The 21997-nt window shown below is 42.4% G+C and overlaps 1 protein-coding gene across 3 annotated transcripts in view; it reads left to right on the top strand.

Moving 5' to 3' along the window:
* The window catches only part of EDIL3 (EGF like repeats and discoidin domains 3), a 491890-nt gene that overhangs the window by 348473 nt on the left and 121420 nt on the right, over positions 1–21997 (top strand). For all 3 annotated transcript variants that reach the window (XM_008261919.4, XM_051854033.2, XM_051854034.2), the window contains 3 exons: positions 14129–14284; positions 15520–15664; positions 19739–19923. In XM_008261919.4, coding sequence (XP_008260141.2) covers positions 14129–14284; positions 15520–15664; positions 19739–19923 — 486 coding nt within the window. The remainder of the gene's footprint in view (positions 1–14128; positions 14285–15519; positions 15665–19738; positions 19924–21997) is intronic.

The following is a 21997-nucleotide window of genomic DNA, read 5'->3' as shown; positions in this document are numbered from 1 at the left end:
TGTACATACAGACTTACAACAAAGTTTCATGTATAAATCGGGCACAGTAGATTAACAACTATCATAATCAAAAAGGGCACTTGTAACAATATACTATAACAAAAGTAGCTTAGGGCCGACGCCGCGGCTCACTAGGCTAATCCTCTACCTAACGGCGCCGGCACACCGGGTTCTAGTCCCGGTCGGGGCGCTGGATTCTGTCCCCATTGCCCCTTTTCCAGGTCAGCTCTCTGCTGTGGCCAGGGAGTGCAGTGGAGGATGGCCCAAGTGCTTGGGCCCTGCACCCCATGGGAGACCAGGAGAAGCACCTGGCTCCTGCCTTCGGATCAGCGCGGTGCGCCGGCCGCAGCGCGCCAGCCATGGTGGCCACTGGAGGGTGAACCAACGGCAAAGGAAGACCTTTCTCTCTGTCTCTCTCTCTCACTATCCACTCTGCCTGTCAAAAACAAACAAACAAAAAAAACAAACAACAAAAAAAACTTATGCATTTAATGTCAGAAAGCAAAACTTGCGGACAAAGGGACTGCTATACATTTAATTAAGTTTTGCAATTAGAATTACAAGTAAACTTTGGAAGAAAAAACAAGTTGGGGAACAAAGGCACAGCTGGCTCAAGAGTTGATGCACAGCTCAGCTGCAAGAGCGGAAGGGAGAGTGAGTTTGAGCAAGAGCAACCCCATGTGCAGAGCTTTGGGAGTGTTCAGCACTGGGAGTGAGGGCTGATTGCCCGAGTTGTTGGTGGTGTGGACGTTGTATGATGGGGAGCTACTGTGGTCCCTGGACTAGTAGGACCAAAACTCTGCGGTAAACACTCTGAGTTCCTCCTTTCATTGAGAAGCACCTCTGTGGGGAGCAACTGGGAGCAACTCGGACTAGACTAAGTTACTGGAATTAAGACTTATTCTATGCATCTGCACTCCCACAATATGGCGCTGGGAGAGGAAGAAACAGCTTCTACACAGCTGCCTCCAGTTCAACCAATAAGCAGCAGGACCTGCTCTTGATTGGAGGAGAGCAGCGTACTCGGCGTGTGGGTAGCAGAGTTGGGATTGGTGGAAGAGGACTATAAAGGAGGAGAGAGACAACATGCACCAGGAACATCTATCTGAAGGAACACCTGTGCAGCCCCCGAGAGAGCCGGCCGGCGGTGTGCCACTCCCCCCGCGGAAGTGGGGAAGGTGGCAGGGGGAACCGCCCTTCCACGGAGGTGGAAGGGTCAGTAGCCAACCCGGGAAGAACCAGCAGCAAACCCGGGGAGGGCCGAGCAGACAAAAGAACAGCGCAGGGTCCTGTGTCATTCCTCCACGAAGAGGGAGAGCGACATAATGGTGCCGTGACTCGGATATGAAGCCTAGGCAGGGTTTAGTGTCGTTCCCCCACGAAGACGGGGAGCGACACACCTCAAATGCCTTCCTCCTTAGGGTCTGTTCATGATGTCCCTCACCAACCCGCTTTCCACAGAAAGCATTAACCATGCAATTGATAGAGCACTTTGTGGTAAGATAATATGAAAGAGCATAGGGTTATAATTCCTTGCAACTTTTTAATTAACTAGTTTTGTTTATCTGAAAGGAGGAGAGAGTAAGAGAAAGAGGGGGTGCTCTGATTGGCCAGTTCACTCCCTAAATGCCTGCCATAGCCAACGCTGGGCCAGACCAAAGGCAGGAGCCAGGAACTCAGCCCTGGTCTCCTCCCACATGGGTGGCAGGCATTCGGTTCCTTGTGCCATCACCTGCTGCTCACAGAACTCAGAGAAGCAGCTGTGTGTTTGTTAATTCATTATAAAGGGTATGGGCAAGGATAAGGAGGCATATCACAAGCGATGCTATGTTAGAGTGTGAAGTGGGGCGTGGGATATCTATGCCTTTCCTGGAGTTCAGGTGTTCAGAGGCCCAGTGCATCTAGTGGGAGAGTCCATGAATGATGGGAGTGTGGAGCCCTGGGGTTCAGCTTTGTCTCCATCCAGGCTGGGGATGAGGCTGATGTGCTACCCTCTAATCAGAGGGTTTGTTCCCCTGGCAACCAGCCCCTGTTCTGAGGCCATCCAGGAGCCCACCAGAAACGACCTCATTAGCACAAAAGCTGTTCTCATCCCCTAGCACATTGCAAGAAACTTAGGGGACCTGAGTTAGATGCTGCCATCACTCAGAAGATGACAAAGTTATTAACCCTCCATGTCGGGAACCTTGGCCAAAGAACAAATAGCAGGACTAAAGAGTTTCCTAGCGCTCTCAGCTATGAAGGTATTAGGATCTCTGTCTTGGGATCTGGAAGCAGAAAAGATTGTGTGTGTGTGTCTGTGTGTGTGTGTGTGTGTATCTTAGTATCACAATATAACACTTAAATTGATTATAGACAACATTGAAGGGTAGAAAAATTGCATCTACAGATGTTGAATTTGAGATGTAATCAGTGCAAACTCATCTAGAAATATCCAATAAATATCTAGACTCAGCTGCTTCCAGATCCTTAGTGTTTGGCGCCGCGGCTCACTAGGCTAATCCTCCGCCTAGCGGCGCCGGCACACCGGGTCCTAATCCCGGTCAGGGCGCCGGAATCTGTCCCGGTTGCCCCTCTTCCAGGCCAGCTCTCTGCTGTGGCCAGGGAGTGCAGTGGAGGATGGCCCAAGTGCTTGGGCCCTGCACCCCATGGGAGACCAGGAGAAGCACCTGTCTCCTGCCATCGGATCAGCACGGTGCGCCGGCCGCAGCGTGGCGGCTGCGGCGGCCATTGAAGGGTGAACCAACGGCAAAAGGAAGACCTTTCTCTCTGTCTCTCTCTCTCACTGTCCACTCTGCTTGTAAAAAAAAAACAAAAAAAAAAAAGGCGGGGGGGCACCTTATGGGAAGCATTGTTTCTCACACATCGCCACCAGAGGTAGAAAGCAGATTGCACAGAATCAGATCATCAAGATGAAAACACCATAAAGAATTTACTATTTGTAGTTTCTCTAATAGTGTCTAATTACACATCTTAGAATAATCATGTGAAAAATATTTGCTGATCAATAGGAAAAAAGCAACTCTGATGCTCCACTGAGACATGGATTTCCTGAAACTAAAGGATGGTGGCAGTTCAGTCTTTTTTGGGCTTATGCTCTGTTTTTAGCATAAACATGAATATGTGCATATCTTATGTAAAGTAACCGTGGATGGCATCATGCTGTCATGCTTATGGCAGTTCCACTGAAGGAACACATATCAATCTCATTCTGCCTTGCGTCATCTTTTATCACTTAACCTTTTACCAGATAACTCTATCACTTACATAATAATCCAGGCTTCACCATTAAAAAATAGTATTTCAGGAATCTGTTCATCTGCAAGTAGTCAGTGTACACAAATTGACAGATTTTGTACATATTGCTAAGTTATATGCGTATATTCATGATAGTTAAAGTGTTCTATCTAATCTTTACGTCTACATTTTCTGCAGTAAATCACCAACTACTGCTTGTGTGTGTTTTCCTTCAAAAATGAGGAAACAACCACTAATTGATTCCCACCCAGTTTATCCAAGAATAATTTCTAAATTCAGTATTTTTTTTCTAATTCATCTTAAAATTACTGTGATTCTTAGAGTTTCTTAGAAAATGAAAGAGGAATGAATTTCTTTTTTAAGTTCAGAAAAGCTGGATGTGGGGCCAGCGTCATGGTGCGGTGGTTAAGCTGCTGCTCGCCGTGCCAGCATCCCATGTTAGGGTGACAGTGCCGCCTGCCTCTGGTCCAGCTCCCTGTTGATGCACCTGTGCACCTGATGAAGCGGAAGAACATGGGCCCCTGGCATCCATCTGGGAGACCGGGATGGAGTCCTTGGTTCTTAGCTTTGACCTGGTCCAGATGTAGCTGGATCTCTGAATTTCTCTGTCTCTCTCTCTTTTTCTCTTTCTCCCTCTCCCTCCCTCTCTCCCTCTTTCCCTCTCGGTCCTATTCTTCCCTCCCTCCCTCCCTCTCTCTCTCCTTCCCCTTCTCTAAATTAATGAAAAGACTAAATGGTTCTTTTTCAATTATATAAAATAAGAAAGTATTCCCTTTTGCAAGCTGTGTTTGTTTTTATTTCATGTTTGGCTTGTTTGTATGTAATGATACCAGCTACTACACAGGCATATAGTTGAGTGTGCTGCCTAAATATATCCTAACTTCTGGTGGCACGTTTGAGGTAGAGAAGAAACTTTTTTTTTTTTTTTTGACAGGCAGAGTTAGACAGTGAGAGAGACAGAGAGAAAGGTCTTCCTTTGCCATTGGTTCACCCCCCAAATGGCCGCTACAGCCGGCATACTATGCCAATCCGAAGCCAGGAGCCAGGTGCTTGGTCCTGGTCTCCCATGCGGGTGTAGGGCCCAAGCACCTCCATCCTCCACTGCCTTCCCAGGCCACAGCAGAGAGCTGGCCTGGAAGAGGAGCAACCAGAACAGAATCCGGCGCCCCAACCGGGACTAGAACCCGGTGTGCCGGTGCTGCAGGTGGAGGATTAGCCTAGTGAGCCATGGCACCGACCGAGAAGAAACTCTTAACTATTCCTTTTTACTTTTTTAATTCACTGGAGAGAGAGAGAGAGAGCATGTTCCCCTTTATTCATTTATTGGAGAGGCAAAGAGAGAGTGCTAGCTCTCTCCTCATATGCCCGCAGCGAGTGAGAGCCCACAGCCAGTAGCCCAGAACTCAACCCAGGTCTCCCATGTGGCTGGCAGGTGTGAAACCACCTGGGCTATCACCCACTGACTTCACGGTTCTGTATTTGCAGGAGCAGAGACTCAGGAGGCAGAGCTGGGTCTGAAGGCTAGGAACTCTGGTGTGAGGCACAGGATTTTATTTTTAATAAAATTAATAGACATGAAATGTGCATAATCTATGATGCTTTGATACTTGTGTATATCATGTAATGTCCAATGGGTGTAAATAAATGTATGTACCTCCTCAAGCATTTTATATTTTTGATGGTGAAAAAAACATACACAAGTCTATTTTTATAGAGAAATATACAGAATTCACATTGTCTGTAATTACCCTGCTGGACAGTGGAACCCCACAACTTCTTGGTCTTTTCTAACTATGGTTAAGTACCTGTGAATCAGACTTTCCCCATCCACCCCAGGGACCTTTCCCTCGCCAGCCCCCGGGGACCCCTGTGACACTTTTACCTTGGGTGAGATGACGGTTTTCTGCACTTCACATAGGAGTGAGAGCGTGCATGCTTGGCTTTTCTGTGCCTGGCTCCTTTCAGTTAATACCATGATCTCCAGTTCCACCCATGCAGTTGCCTGGCCTTCTAACCAGTGCCTTAACCACTGAGCCAAACGCTCGTCCCCAATTTGCTATTCTTAAAACTAATTTTTTAAATCTAAGCTTTTGCCTGAATTACTAAGGATGTTAGTATGCAATACATGTGTTTGAAGTGCTTGTGCCCTGTCTGTTACACTGGGGAGCAGGTCTCAGAATATACGGTCGTAGTCTTGTTGTAGTACATGGTGACTTGGAGTCATTTTCCTTGAGTGCTGAGTAACTGCCAGGAACCAAGGATTCCTTCGCACACTTGGACTCGCACAGGCCAGCCCAGGTCTAAGGATGCCTCTGCTGATTTTGTGCGTTTCATTGAGTTCTTACTTTTTCACACGCCCTTGTATTTTTGGATAGTTGCATAGAAATCCAGTCATCATTTCTGCCTCTTAGTGTTGTACAGGAGCACACGTGTGCAGCTAGTGGCTCTTTACTAACCTAAAATATTTGGCGATGGTATGTGTTTATACTTCTCCTCGGGAATAGGTGCAGAAGTTTTCAGGGAAAAATATTAAGGAATAATGTAGCTTAATTTTTGTAATAACTAGCATATTGAAATGAATATGCCAGCTTACACTCCCACTATGAGCAACAAACACCTTACCAATATTTGATATTATCTGATGTTTTTGTTGTGCCATTCTATTGGCTATAGATTGCTGTCTCCTTGCTTCACTTGTGTTTTTTCAATTCACAAAGGCATTTAGCTATTAACGTTCTCTGAGTTGCATTTTAATATCCTGTGCACCATTTTCCATTTTTCTAATCTCTGTGTGTGTATAAGTTATAAAATATTGCAGCCCTTGTGTATTTTTTAAGTCATTCTCAGCTGAAAAGTCTAATTCACCTATTGCTGTGTGCAGTCTGGAGTTCCAACAGTCCTCAAAGACATTCACAGGTCAACACTATTTCCATAATATTTGTACGATGATCTTTTCCATTGTCACTATATTAACATTTGTACAAATGCCACAGACAGTGGTGGGGCAGAACTGCTGGTGCCTCAGCTCTCAGCAAGACAGTGGCACCAAACGACAGCTGTCAGCGTGTTCACCTCCAACCTGCACAAGGAAAGAACAGCCAGTTCATTTAGGAATGGCCCTGAGGAAGCAGTAATGAGACCTAATTTTATTAAGTGCCATTCCTTGTTCCATCTTTAATAGTCTATGTGACAAAATGGAAATTACGCATAAAGCATTTCTCCTGGGTACCAAAATGTCCCCAAGTGAAACACATGTGAGCTTGTGTGAGTTTCAAGGTGGATTCTCCCCCAACCCTGATTTGTTAAAGGACATTGTGTTCACTGTAAAGAAGAACCCACGGATACGCCCTACCTCTCCATTCCGAATGTTAGAGCTCTCCTTGCAGCCGCAAGTCTGAGCTAGATAGCTTCCACTGTGTAAAAATTTTTCTGATGAAATTGGTGGTCGCATTAATTAAGGTGATTTTTTTTGAGAATAAATAATAAAATGTGTCATCACTCGGGGACTCTGCATAGCTCAGTGAGCAAATACTTTATGATGTTATGAAACTGTGCACGGGTACAATATCCATTCAAGTGCAAGACAAACTAATGAATTCTATAATAATGAATCTGAAAAATAATTCATTGGTAGACTTCATATTCCATGCAGCAGCTATAATTTAAAATACTGCTTCTTTTAAAACTTAATCAGTTTTTGTCATGGTATCAAAAAAGAGTACCCACAATGACCTGGGAAGGCTTACTATTAAAGAACCTCTTCCTTTTCTAGCTACATAGATGTGTGAAGCTGAATTTTTGTTCGTAGGATTCAGCCAATAACAACATGTGGTAGTTGATTAAATTCAGACACAACACGAGCACCTGATCTCATCTCTTCTCTTCTAGAGAGTCAGAGATTGACCGAGAGAGAGAGAGAGTTCCCATCCGCTGGTTCATTCCCAAAATGTCCACCACAGGGCTGAGTCAGGCCAAAGCCAAGAGCTGGGAACTCACTCCAAGTCTCCTGCAGGAGTGGCAGGGCCCCAAGTGCATGAGCCCTCATCTGCTATGTCTCAGGAAACTCTAATTAGAAGCAAAGCTAGGACTTTACCTCTGGGGAATCCCATCAGGGATGTAGGCATCCCAAGCAGCATCTTAGCTCCTGTGCTAAATGCCTGCCCCCAGAGGTTTTCTTAATAATATAAAATAACCCTTCCTTCTCAGAAAAGTTTTGTTTCAGAAAAATGTAATTATTTTATGAAAATAAAATTTTTAAGGTAACATGTAATTGGCTATTGTTGATTTTAAATGAACTAACAAGTGTTTCTAAAATTAACCTGTTTTAATTTCTACTGTAAAGCCACGGATCATATTATCCAGAATGCCATGTGATGTGTGTGATGTATGTGTGTGTGCACACATGTCCTCCATAAAAGATTGCCATTTATACTCTCACCAGAAATGTATAAGTGTGCCTATTTCTCTATATTCTTGATAATACTCAAAGTTTTTTATTTTGGTTCATGATGTTAAATTATGACAACTTGGTATAGAATTGATTTAATTTGTATGATGAGTGAGGTTCAGTGATTTTTTATGATGAGCTTTTTAATTTTTTTTTAACTTTTATTTAAGGTATATAAACTTCTTGCATTTTGTAGATACGAATATAGGATCAGTGATTTATCCGACCTCTCCCTCCACCTGTACTCCAGCTTTATCAGAATAGGTTCATGGCATGATTTTGATTTGTTTTTTAATTGCTGAGCTTCGCTTTATGGCCCAGCATGTGGTACATCCTATAGAAAGTTCCATGCACTGATAAGAAGACTGTGTTATCTGCAACTGTGGGATGAAAGGTTCTATAGATAGCAGTTAGGTCCATATGGGCCATAATGTAGATTAGCTCTGCTGTTTCTTCGTTGATTTTCTGTCTGATCTGTCCATTGCTGAAAGTGGGGTGTTGAAGTCCTCCATTTTATTGTATTGGAGTCTATATCTCTCTTTAACATTGGTTTTAAGCAGACAGGTGCCCTGTAATTCAGTGCATATACACATATTTCTATTGAATTGATCCCTTGATCATTACATAGTGCCCTTCTTTACTCTTTTAACAGTTGTTGTGTTAAAGTCTGTTTTGTGTGATATTAGGATTGCTATGCCTGCTTTTTTTTTGCTTTCCGTTAGCATAGAATACATTTTTCCATCCTTTTACTTTGTTTGCCTGTATGTTGTTGAGGTTTGTTTCTTTAGGCAACAAATAAATGGGCCTTTTTTTATCCATTCAGCCATCATTTAGAGTTTAGGCCATTTATATTCAAGGTTGCTATTGATAAGTAACAACTTGGCCCTGCCATTTTTCCGTGAATACTCCTATTGTTTGCTTTGGCTTTCCTTTCTTTTTCTTTTTTTTTTTTTTATTGACAGGTCGAGTTACAGACAATGAGAGAGAGAGAGAGAAAGCTCTTCCTTCCATTAGTTCACTCCCCAAATGGCCGCTATGGCCAGAACTGCGCCAGTCCAAAGCCAGGAGCCAGTTGCTTCCTCCTGGTCTCCCATGTGGGTACAGGGGCCCAAGCACTTGGGCCATCCTCCACTGCTTTCCCAAGCTGTAGCAGGGAGCTGAACTGGAAGAGGAGCAGCTGGGACTAGAACCCAGTGCCCATATGGGATGCCAGTGCCGCAGGTGGAGGATTAACCAAGTGAGCACGGTGCTGTCTCCCTGGCTTTCCTTTCTATGTTTGCTGTGATATTTTCTGCCTTCACTTTATCTCATAGTGATGACAAATCTTCCTCTGTTTCTGTGTGCAGCACATCTTTAAGCATCTTTTGTAAGGTTGAATGAGTGGTGACAAATTTTTTCAATTTCTGTTTGTTATAGAAGGTTTTTATTTCACCTTCATTCATAACTGAGAGCTTCCCAGGGTACAGTATTCTGGGTTGACAGATTTTTTTGTTCATAAGTCTTGGAGTATGTCTCGCCTAGCCTGTAGGGTGAGAAGACAGCTGTGAGTCTAATTGCAGATCCTCTGAAAGTAATCTGGTGTTTTTCTCATGTACATTTTAGAATGTTTTCTTTGTGTTTTAGGGTTGAAAGTTTGAGTACAATGTCTTTTGGTGAAGATCTTTTCTGGTCACGTTGATAAGGAGTTCTATGTGCCTCATGTTTTTGGACATCCCTTTCTTTCTCCAAATTGGGGCAATTTTCTGTAATTATATCACTGAATAGGCCTTCTAACTCGTTCTCTCTTTCCATACTTTCAGGAATTCCTAAGACTATATGTTGGGTCATTTGATAGTATCCCATAAATTCCAACACTGTTTTAAATTTTTCTAATTTCTTCTTTTTCTTTTTTGGTCTGATGGAAAATTTTCCAAAAAAAAAAAAAGAAACATTTCAAAGAATTGCCTTCTAGCTCAGCTATTCTATCTTCTGCCTCACCAAGACTGTTCTTAAAGCTTCCGCTGTATTTTTATTTGACGTATTGAATTCTTTGTTTCTAATATTTTAATTTGATTTCTCTTCAGAATCTCCATTTTATGTGAGAATTTCTCATTCATATCATGTATGGATTTCTTTAATTCATTCATTTGCTTCCCATTGTTTCTGAATAATCCTATGATTAACTTTTTGAATTTCGTCTCAAGTATTTCATCAACCCCTTCATCTTCAGATTCTAATATTGCAATGCTGTGTTCCTTGTTGGGGGGATCATGTTGTCTTCTTTATTTTTGTTTCTTGAATTTCTGCATTTATTTTAAGACATTTGTGGAGATACTTGTAGACTTTTTTCTCTGATGGCTTTTGTCGTTAGAATATGCCTCTGTGGCTTAGTAGGGTATCTGTTCTTTCAGAGAATACCCAGAGGCCTTTGCTCAGTGAGGCCAGGGAACTGTTCAGTGCCAGACAGTAGATGTGGAGGGAAAATGAAGCCATGAAACCCGTGCCCTAGCTTAAGCTACTCCAGGTGGATAGGCCTGGAGTAGAGAGGGTACCTCGTGACAGAGCTGAAACCTATAGTAGATCCTGCATTATTTTTCATAATTTCCACAGTATTTAAGCTAATAGTTAGATTCGCATGCCTGTGGGTGCAGGCACATATGCACACATACAAATGCCTTTAATCTTAATAGCCCTGAATGTCTCATTAACGCAAAGCTTTGAAAGTTTTTTGAAAAATTATCTTCATACGATTTTTGTGATTATTGGCTCTTAGAATTATTACTCTCCAACTTCAAATTGTCCAACATTAAGTAGGTGAAGGAAGAAGATGGAAAAAGGAATGTTCCTTTTTATTTTAAAAGAAACAACATTAAAATATCAAACCAAAAGCCTAATACTCTAAGAGCTTTCTAGGTGGGATGGGTGTTCTCACATTTTTTACAGATGTATTTTGTACAGTCATCATGTATAACAGTTCTATTAAAAACTCCTTTACATGGGATGCTATTTTTAAAATCTTGGACAAATAGTCCAGGATAATCTAGGTAGGAAGTGAGGCCAGTCCATCCTTCTCCGCCTGCCACCTGACCTCAGAACGGGCTCCATGGATTCAAGAGGCAGGTTCTTCACACTGACATTCCCTCAAAACACTCTGGAATGCACTTTTGCTTACAAGATCACATAGGAGACTTGCCATGCAATGGAACGATAATTTCTCTAAAACCAGAATCAGAAATGAAAATATTTTATGGCATATCCAAGCATCCCTCAAGCTCACAGAGAGTAATTTATGATTGTCCAGTGCAATTCTAATAGACCTTTAGTAAAGTGTCTGCGATGGCTCTCACAGCTAGAGTAAGCCTAAAATCACCTTTGAGCCATTGTTACTTCACAAGGGATCAAAAAGTACTGTTGCGATTGGATGAAAAGGGATTACTTACAGAAGATATTTATAGTGGAGATTCTGTACTTCAAATTATACATATGAAATACATGAATCCTGTTCTCTTTAAATAAAATTTTTAAATTTGCAATAGCCTTCCTCCAGGGCTTGGTTTATTTCTTAAACAACATAGATTCCTGGTATTGGAGTGCAATCATCATGGTGAAATCTTAGCCCCTTTATATTGAATTCCTTAATTTGAAGTTACTTAGTGCTACACACATGGAGAGTCAATAATTTAAGACCCAATAATTACTAAAATTTATCCTAGAGCCAGTATCTACAAATCCTCTTTAGGTTTTTATTTTGTATTTAATGAAAACAGTGCTGATTCTTTATTAGAAATACTCACTGAAAGTAGAGAAAGCCCAAGTCGGTTGATGCTGTATTACCTGTAGTTCCATCTTCCTAAAATATATATTCAGAGTCTCTAAGGATTAGGCAAATATGAATAATTTAAAACATCATTTTTAATTATTTAGAGAAAAACATGAACTCATTTCTGTTTTATTTTTTAATTCTATGATACTCCTACAGTTAAAGCTTCAGAAAATTAGTGTATCGCTGATCAGCCAAAACTCTGGGAGAGATAATTCAGCCATCCACAGGAGGTATAAGCAAGATAATTGAGACAAGATAAAAGATAATTGAAAAAGGCATGTTCTGGAATATGCAATGTGGAACTTGGCCTCCAAAACGGGCGGAAACGTGATTCAGGGTCCACTGTGTGTGTTGCATGTGCTGCGAAGGTTGAGGCTGTGGGAGGACTCAGACTAAGATAGAAAAAGAGCATTGCCTGTCCATTGCAATGTGCTGATTTACCCAGCACACCAAAATAAAGCGTCTTTGAGGGGTTCCCTATTCTAAATTACACAGTTGAAATGTGCAAAGTCAATCTGTAGAGGGCTAAGGAGGAGATAAGTGGAGAAAAATATTAAAATAGTATATAAAATGCACATTCATGGTAAAAACTCTCTGAGCCCCCAAACAAGGAGACTTCATGTGTACTCATGTCTGCTGTTACTTTGATACCTGAACATTGAAATGAAAAAAGCAAAATTGGATAACTGGGACAATTCACTCAGTGTTGTTGGAGATAAAAGGACCACGAACATGAAACTTCAAAGCAAAAGTATGCATAAGTCCCCTGCTGTAAAAGTGAGAAAAGACATTTTCATGAGTAGAGGCTGGGGACTACCCTGCCCAGTCTTTAACTCATCAACACAGCAGACTTTCTGTATAACGAGGGTACTTCAAAAAGTATGTCGAAAATAGAAATAAAAGTTTAGCTGAGTATAAAAACATTTTGAAATCCTACATAGTTTTTTTCTTAATTATAATTTTTCATGAGTTTTTTGAAGGCTCCCCGTCTACATAGATTTAAAATTTGTTTGCCCTAAAATTTTGCACTCCACCTTTGACAGAAGATTTGAAACTCGCTCATACATGAGCATGACCATGATGTGCTTGTGGGCAGTGTTTGAGTAGGAAGCTGGGTCTTTGAGGGAGAGATGCCAAGACTTTGAGTGACTCAGAACTCCAGTGATAGGTGGGCTGCTGTCCTCAGGCCCAGCGTCCTCTACCATCACCCATGTCACCCCTGGAAGTCCCACTGTAGAGCAGAAAACCCACGTCATGTCAATAAATCTCAAGGTTTGCAGGTTTTCTCTACAAAGTAGTCTGAATTATTTACTTAATGTTACATATGAGGCATCTAGATTTTCCTGATTTGAATTGAGAGGGATAATTGTGATATTTTATCAAGAACATTGGAATAGAACTTTTCTACTAAGTTTAAGATGTTATAGGTAGAATAAAGACACTTTAAAGTGGCTGAAACAAGATTTAATTGAGTAAAACACTTTCTTAGACTGCAGCATTTAACTTTTTTAAGTGTTGAAACAGGTTGCTATATACTGTTGTTCTGAGTATATTTTAAAATGTATTAGAGATCTGCTACTTTTACAGAAAGCTGTTGGGAAATTGGGAATGAAGGAGAAATAGCAATTAGAAAGTGCTCATATGATAAAATGAAGAGAAAAGCAACTGTTGGGTAAAAACAATGTCCCCAGCCTCCATGACCACTGTGTATGTACCTGGCCCTCAGCAGCGACCACAGTATAAAGATCTAGGAACTGAAGATACTTTAATTTTGTTTTATTATTTTTCTCATCCATGACGCCTTTGCAATTTCTTAGATTACTACTCAGAGATTTGGGTGAGATTCTCATGCGTTATATTCAGTGGAAATTTCCTGAAACCTAAATCAGCTGAGACACATTAACAGTTTTGTTGACAATAGTTTCATAATAATGACAGATTATTTTAACAAGAAGATATTCCCACCTTTCAATTTACTGAGTCAGAGCTGCGTGCTATAACCAGTGCTTTTTATACCTACAATGGAGAAGGGCAGAGGGGGACATACCCTAAAGATTTCTTTACTTAAAGACATTCCATTATAGAATGATATTTTAAAACCAAAATTAATATGTGCTTATTTGAAGTATTTGAAAAGTGTGTATGAAAATCATTAAGTTTTGTATTATTTTAAATCTATACTAATAGATATTCCAGGCCGCGCTGCGGCTCACTGGGCTAATCCTCCGCCTGTGGCGCTGGCACCCCAGGTTCTAGTCCCGGTTGGGCTGCTGGATTCTGTCCCGGTTGCCCCTCTTCCAGGCCAGCTCTCTGCTGTGGCCCGGGAGTGCAGTGGAGGATGGCCCAAGTACTTGGCCCTGCACCTGCATGGGAGACCAGGAGAAGCACCTGGCTCCTGGCTTCAGATCAGCACGGTGCGCTGGCCGCAGCGCACCTGCCGCAGCAGCCACTGGGGGGTGAACCAACGGAAAAGGAAGACCTTTCTCTCTCTGTCTCTCTCTCTCTCTCTCTCTCTCTCACTGTCCACTCTGCCTGTCAAAAAACATTCACAAAATCCATAGTATCAATGTCGCCATCCCCAAAGCAGCGAGATCAGTATGGATTGTCTCTTATTTCTTCAGATAAATTTGCAAAGAAAAATGAGAGTTACCGGTGTGATTACCCAGGGAGCCAAGAGGATCGGAAGCCCCGAGTACATAAAATCCTACAAAATTGCCTACAGTAATGACGGAAAGTCGTGGGCCATGTACAAGGTGAAAGGCACCAACGAAGATGTGGTAAGAGACTTAATTCATAAGTGAAACCCCACTGGTGGTCTTTGATCATTAAGGGACAGGGGAGTCTTCAGGAAAAAGGCTTACAGTGCTGAAAATAAATTTCTGATGTCTTTGTGTTGTAACTGAGCTCATGGAGTTACAGGAGGAGGAGCCTCCTGAAATTGTAAATTTACAGTGGCTTTCAAACTTTAGTTGGTTTTCCTATAAACGCAAAGCATGGTCTTGTATCTGATGATTGGCTTTATTTTAAAAGTAGCTTTCAGTTCCATTTGAATTGTTTTTATAGATTAGAATGTTCTGCAGTCAGGGAACTTATGGTCAAAACTACTATTGTTAAAGCAGAAAAACACCCGATTTATATATTTCATAATTATGAAAAATTGTTATTAAATGGAATAAAATAGTTTCGAGAATATGGATATAATATTCAATATCTCTTTTACTCTTTGGTTTTGTATTCCCAATTTTTATATTGTTGATAAAAAATTTCAGTTGTAAAGCTGTCAGGAACGCAGGTCATCTCATTTATAAGTAAGCAGTAGACTAGACTCTAATGCTATAAGAATGATTTTAAAATTATCCTGGTAAATGAATTTAACAACAGCTTTCCGACTTACATAAAAGGGTTACATAAAAGGGGAGATAAGAATGAGATGTCCAGGAGGTCAGAATGACAAACGTTAATCCTTGGTTTCAGAGGGAGAGTGTGGTTGTCATCGAGATAAATGTAAGGATGTGTACGTTTCTTATGCAGCGGTCTTGGGTAATTGTCAGAGATGGGTTCTCGATGACTTAGGCCATGGAGCATCCTAAGGCTGATCTCAGCTTTGGAGGATCAAGTGTTGGGGAAGTAGTGGTGCAGACTGGTTCCCACCAACGGAAGCAGAACCACAAGGCAGCGATGTGAGCAGACAGATCCAGAGTCCATTAAAAGATGTACAGTGCCCATTTCTCAAGAGAGGGAGGTCCTCCCTGGGCTCTTAGGGACTGGCTTTGAGATGGACAAGAGCTTCACAGTGGGCCATGGGTTGCACCCTGTCAGGCACAGGTTTGTGGCTGTCATTAGCATTTGACTTCGGAGTCTCCTATTGGCTGAGGATGGGAAGGTGCCTCCCACATACTCCACGCCCCCGAATTTCATCATCCCAGCTTTGAAGGATTTCGTTGATGTATGAAAATAAGCAAGGAAGTTGTCACAGTTAATGATCTTACACTAGCATTATGCCTTTACACAGGTGTTCCGTGGAAATGTGGATAACAACACACCCTATGCCAACTCGTTCACGCCCCCCATCAAGGCTCAGTACGTCAGACTCTATCCCCAAGTTTGTCGAAGGCACTGCACCTTGCGAATGGAACTCCTTGGCTGTGAACTGTCCGGTGGGTCTCTCTCAGCTGTTTCCTCTCTCCCTTTGAACAAAGTAAAATCTGTGTTTATGGGTAATGGTCCTCTCAGTTGCCAATCACTAACACCCCGCCCCCAAATGTACTTCTGCTGCAGAATATTAATGGTGTAGTTTGTTGAGAAATTGTGTGGTGTGTGTGTGTGTGTGTAGAACAAATTCTAAAGCATGCTACAGAGTAGAATTAATGCAGAAAAGGTACTGTATTCAGCCAAGTGATGGAAGAAAGTGCAAGGAATTCTCATGAGAAGCTCTGCTCTAATTTTCAATGTCTCATTGTTTTTGGAAATAGCGATGAATTATATGAAAAAAATCAGTAAAAACTGGAATCTTCCTGGCCTCCTAAATTGCAATAAATTTAAACTGTGTAGCACAGAAAAGTAAGCTTTATCTTTGTCCGTCTACCATAAGGACTTGGCTGGGTTTTTTTTTTCCTCTAAGATTTTGTGAAACATGTAAATTTATCATTTCTCTCTAGGGAACAATACTTCAAGTCCAAGATTGCAACTGTAAATTCATTCTTGGATCATTCTTAGCTAGTGACCTGTGTGTTACACAAACAGTGGTTATTAGCTCAAGGGTAATCCATCAGAGGAAGCAGAGTTAAATAATTCTTGTCTTCCAGGATCATTAAGGCGAGGTACAAAGATGAAGACTTTATCTGAGGGCCCCACAGTGGTCCTGTCTCAATGCAGTTTAGAGTCTGAAAAATCTTGTCTCGGCATTTTACTGTGTTACATTTTTTGTTCTTATATTTTCAGAATCGAAATTTATAAGCTACCTTTACCACAGTGGCCTGAAATTATTTTGTTCAAGCAGCTATGAAGAAAACAAAAAGTTTATGTCTGTTCTACTTTCAAACATAACCTCAAAGTACAGAAAAAAACTTTACCAAACTTAACACCACTTAGTTAAAAATAGGAGGACAGGTTCCTATAGGGAGAAAGTTAGGAGATTTCTATGTCTTTTTAAGAGGTTAAATAAAGGTTAAAGCGTGTATTTTATATCTGATTCCCTCTTAGATTTATTTGTGGTTTTTGGAAGAGGAATAATTGTTAAGCAAATAAAAGTTACTCTCAAAAATTAACCAATTTGTAATGAGCACATTACACTGAAAGAAATTAGAGTGACTTGGCCATATGGGTGAACGTGTTTTAAGACTTACATTTTCATATTCTGTGATTGTGTCTGTTAGGAAACGACCAACATATGGTTTCCATATAATTAATTACCTTAACAGAGGTCTTTTCCTTATTTTGGGAATTGGAGCTGCCTTGTTGACTGCCAGTACATTTTAGCACAGTAGTCGATGCACAGTGTTGGTGTCGAATGCCACTGTATCACCACAAGCCAGTGTCGTCTTGCAGCCATTCATCATAGAGCAATCAAGAGGAAGCCTCAGTAGGATGCAATCTGCTGCGAGCCCTGTAGATTTCAGCGGCTTCACAGCATCTTCCCCAGTTTTTCAGTCTTTTTGATTCATGAGTGTCAGTTTCTCAAACATGGCACAGTTAGACTCCTCAGGTGTAAATATATTTGGCTTTCAAGTTTGACAAGAGGCTACACCTGACCCATCACAGATTTCATTTTCTCAAAAAGAAGCAGTGCCCCGCCTTCCAACCCCACAAATTGATTCTGAACTCGCGTGCAGAAAGCCTTCTCTCTGGGTGGATGCCTTTGGAAGTGGGGGCAGTCCAGTATAGAAATAAACAAAGCCACTGCTAATCCTGCACTTGTTCCCCTGCGGTTGAGGCTGGCGGAAGAGTTAATGTACTCATGTGAAGTCATGTGGATGAGAAGGAGACTGTGTGGCTGAGGCACATGGGCAGAGAGGTCACCCGTAATATTTGGAAATAAATCCTCATAGGCCAAACTCCTGATTTCCTACAATCCCCTGTGAGTCGTCAGTATAAAGCCTGGGGCTCCCTGACTGTATTCAGTGAGCTGCCCACCTAGAAGATCGGCAGTTAATCTGTTCACAGACACTTACAAAGGATCTGTCTCAGATTCTCTGAAGAGGTTCAGAGTGAAACAGATCCCAGCCATAATTAAAGAATGCCTCATTCACTCCCTTGCAGAACCAATCTTCAGTACATCCTCTGGGCTGAGTGCCAGACACCAGAAGGGGTATGAGATGATTTGCCTTATCACCTAAAAATAGTTCATTTAAAGGTACCCCTTTCCTATCAGATACCTCAAAATACTGCATTGTATCCAAAAAAAAAAAAAAAAAAAGGAGAAAACAACAACCTTTTGCCATCCCCTTGTATCTCTTCTGCAGAGTTCTGAAGGAACAGGCAGGGGCAGCCAGGATAAGGGACAGGGATAGAGCAAGTCTATAACGCAGACAGTGCACGTTCTTTGAAACTGCCTGAAGACAAATGGCATGCCATGATGGCTAATAGAACTATCCAGAGCCTTTGGCATTTGTTATTTTTCTCGCCTAGAGTTTACATTTAGGTTTCACAGCTATCTTCATTCTGGGGCTTGGGATATATGTCTTGCACCTTGCAGCTCAACAAGGGTTGCCCTAAGATGCATGGCCCTCCCAGGACGTTTTTCCATGCTTGCATTGAATAGAGTTCTCCCAGGGGTGGAGGTTGGGGCAGACGTGGAGACTCAAGTGGGAAGAAGCCATCCAGACCTGGACAGAGAGCTATTAATTATAGTGAAGAACTGTTCATCCGTGGAGAGACCTGAGCCACTTCTCTTGGGCCCCAGACTTAAAGTGGCGTAGATTTAAATTGTTCCCGATGATCGCATATTCTTCAGTACTTAAGAGTAGGCTGAGATTTGGGACTTGAACCTTGTCATGTGCTGGAGTGAGCTTCAGGCTAACATTTCCTAAAGGCCAAGTGTGTACCCACACCGTTGCCAGGACTTTATTAAAGAATTAAAAAAAAAAACTTTTCCAAGAAAGTTTCCATGGTTTTTACTGTTTTTTACAGAACAGAAAACTGAGTCACAAAAGGGCTGAATAAAAGAAAGTTACAGGGTTGGAAGTCTCCTATTTTATCTCAATTAACATGTGAGTTTCTTATCCTAAATGCAACAGTTCCCCCTACAGAAGTCCCATCCACTGGCTTACACGAGGATGCTATCTTGCAATCTACCAGACAATTTGTAATGGGGTTTTGTCACAGTAGCAATTCAAGATTGAGGAACTTTGTATATATGTAAACACATACACACACACACACACACACACACACAGGTTTCTTCAAAGAAAGGCAAACCTGCATTCTATAACAAAGCAAACTTGAAAATATATGTAGTATAGTTGAGAATCAAAAAATATATAACACTAGAGGTTATTGAGTATCGATAAAAGATCTATAAACAAAGCTTTCTCGAGTAATGTTTTCTGTTAGACTTTGCCTGTTTTCTTTTGTTATTTTCTCTTAATTGAACCACTACATTTGCACAGTGCCCAGCACCGGGTGTCCACTGAGTATGTATTTGCTTCCTGAGTTGCATAGGGTGCTTTGTTGGAACTGTAGGAATCGGTGATACAGAGTAACAGATACTTCCTGGAAAACAAAGTGCTGTGCTGTCCAGTTTAGAATATAACAGTCCATCAGTTTGTGGAAATGACTTTGTACTGAGGGAATTTTCATTTGCAGTATTAAGAAAACAAATGAAAGCAAACCAAACATAGTTTGTGAGACAGTGTCCCATTTCTAAAGACAAAATGAAGCTGCTGAAAAGTAGGGAGCAGTCATGAGGCTGGCAGTAATGAGACAGGAGAGACGTTTCCGTGTTGTTTGCATTGTGCAAAAGCATCTATCACCCAAGAGCAGTTTGAATTGTCTGTCTTGTTTTCAATTTTTCCAAAATACATTCAGACAAAATAGCCTGGATTGGCTATCTTGTTTTTCAATTTGATTCTAGATTTATTTCTGATTATAGCTTGTTTTTTTGAATTTAGATGCTCCCTCTTTGGGGGAATGAATAGCATTATGTTTGATCTTCTCTTGCCTATCCGAAATGAACACAGAAGCCCAGAGTGGTGGACTGTTGTTCTCACGGAGCCCCTCTTGTTGTCTCTCAGGCTGCTCTGAGCCTCTGGGCATGAAGTCGGGACACATCCAGGACTATCAGATCAGTGCCTCCAGCATCTTCAAGACCCTCAACATGGACATGTTCAGCTGGGAGCCGAGGAAAGCCCGGCTGGACAAGCAGGGCAAAGTGAATGCCTGGACCTCCGGCCACAATGACCAGTCACAGTGGTTGCAGGTAATGTTCTCCGAAAGGGTCCCACCACCCAGAGACCCGCTTCCTTACAGCATCTCCCACCAGTTAGGAAAATGTCAGTGCGTCTTTGCTTTGGCTTAACTAAAAAGAAAAGAGAGAGAAAACCACCATTCCTTGCATAGCCGCGGTAGTGTGTTACAGATCCGCTGTCAGGCTGGTGCAGGAGGCTGGCCCCGATCTCACCGGGAACAGGTCAATGTGATCGATTATGAGACCATTTGCATTTTAACCCTCCTGCGTTCTGAGGCTTTGGTTCATATTGGTTTTGAAAGCGTCACAACAGGCATTCAAAGGACATTGAACTCCTGCCACTGACCTGCAGGTTGTTGTCACAGAACATGACTCCTGACACATTAGCTCTTCACCAGCGGTTGCTAAGCAGTGGAGTGATGGGACTGTGTTCTCCGAAAGTAGCTTGCCTATGGGAGGAGCGCACAGATACTGTGGTCTATTTATCGTCTGCCAGTGATGCGAGGTTACAGTCGGTGCTTTCTCGGGTGGGACTTCATCTGTGGAGGGCTTCTAAATGCATACAGATTTGTCTGTGTCCTGTGTGGCAAAGCGGAGACAGCTCCATCCCATAATGAGGTCACTTTAGTTAAAAGTAATGAGTTTTTCCTTTCATGGACTTTGGTGCTATAGCCATGAGTGAGTTTCAAAAATGGTGATAATTCAGGCCGGCGCCGCGGCTCACTAGGCTAATCCTCTGCCTTGCGGCGCCGGCACACCGGGTTCTAGTCCCGGTCGGGGCGCCGGATTCTGTCCCGGTTGCCCCTCTTCCAGGCCAGCCCTCTGCTGTGGCCAGGGAGTGCAGTGGAGGATGGCCCAGGTGCTTGGGCCCTGCACCCCATGGGAGACCAGGAAAAGCACCTGGCTCCTGGCTCCTGCCATCAGATCAGCGCGGTGCACCAGCCGCAGCGCGCCGGCCGCGGCAGCCATTGGAGGGTGAACCAACGGCAAAGGAAGACCTTTCTCTCTGTCTCTCTCTCTCTCTCACTGTCCACTCTGCCTGTCAAAAAAAAAAAATGGTGATAATTCGTTGTGTTTCTGGGGCTCGGGGCAACAGTTGAAAGTTGCATATGCTACCCTTCCCCAAGCCAGACTTGCCAACTCTTGAAACCATTCTAACAGGTCACCTGACATGGGCAGTAGCCTTGTTTCTTCCATCGGCTTTTATTTTCCTTATTCTCACTGTCAGAAACATAGTCTGTTTTTGTGCTTGTTTTTCAAATATTTATTTATTCGAAAGAGTTATAGAGAGAGAGGAGAGACACAGAGAGAGGTCTTCCATCCACTGGCGTACTCCCCAAATGACTTCAACAGAAGCCAGGAACTAGAAGCTTCATCCGGGTATCCCATGTAGGTGCAAGGGACCAAGTACTTCGGGTATCTTCTGCTGCTTTCCCAAGGGCATTAGCAGGGAGCTAGATTGAAGAAGAGCAAACGGGGCTCAAACCAGCTCATATGGGATGTGGGCATTGCAGGTGGTGGCTTAACCTGCCACGCTACGACCCTGGCCCCAGAAACATGGTTTTTCTCTCTACTTTTTCTTCACAGTCTATGTAGATCTTCCTTTGGAGCATTCTTGAGCAATTTCATTAGCTGTCATACATTATGGGTAATTATGCATGTCTTCCTCTCCTTGCTGTTATATGAACTTTCTGAAGATAAAGAGTATTTTTTCTTTTGTACAAGAGTCCTCAAAAGATTCTTGCAAAATGGATACTGTGGGGAAAAAAATGGACTACAAAAATATTTGCACCAACGTAAAGTTGTAATTCCATTTTCCATTTTTGAAGTCCCTTTATATCACCCCAGTATCCAACCTAGTGTTCTTGCCTTAGGTGCAGCGATGCTTACGAAGTTAAGTCACTGATTTCACAAATGTTTGCTTGTTGGTTTCACAAATGATGCTCCTGTGAGGCAGCACGTGGTGTGGTCAACAGTAATGACTCCTGAGTGAACAGCCCATATCCCTTCCCACTGTTCAGCTTGCGTCACCGTCTGGTTCTCCTCCACCCTTCCTCATGGACGTGCCCTGCTGTCCTGTCCAGGC

The sequence above is a fragment of the Oryctolagus cuniculus genome, chromosome 14 (assembly GCF_964237555.1).
Source record: "Oryctolagus cuniculus chromosome 14, mOryCun1.1, whole genome shotgun sequence".
Classification (NCBI taxonomy): domain Eukaryota; kingdom Metazoa; phylum Chordata; class Mammalia; order Lagomorpha; family Leporidae; genus Oryctolagus; species Oryctolagus cuniculus.
The sequence above is the reverse complement of the archived record's forward strand: the minus strand, read 5'-3'. Positions and strand labels throughout refer to the sequence as shown.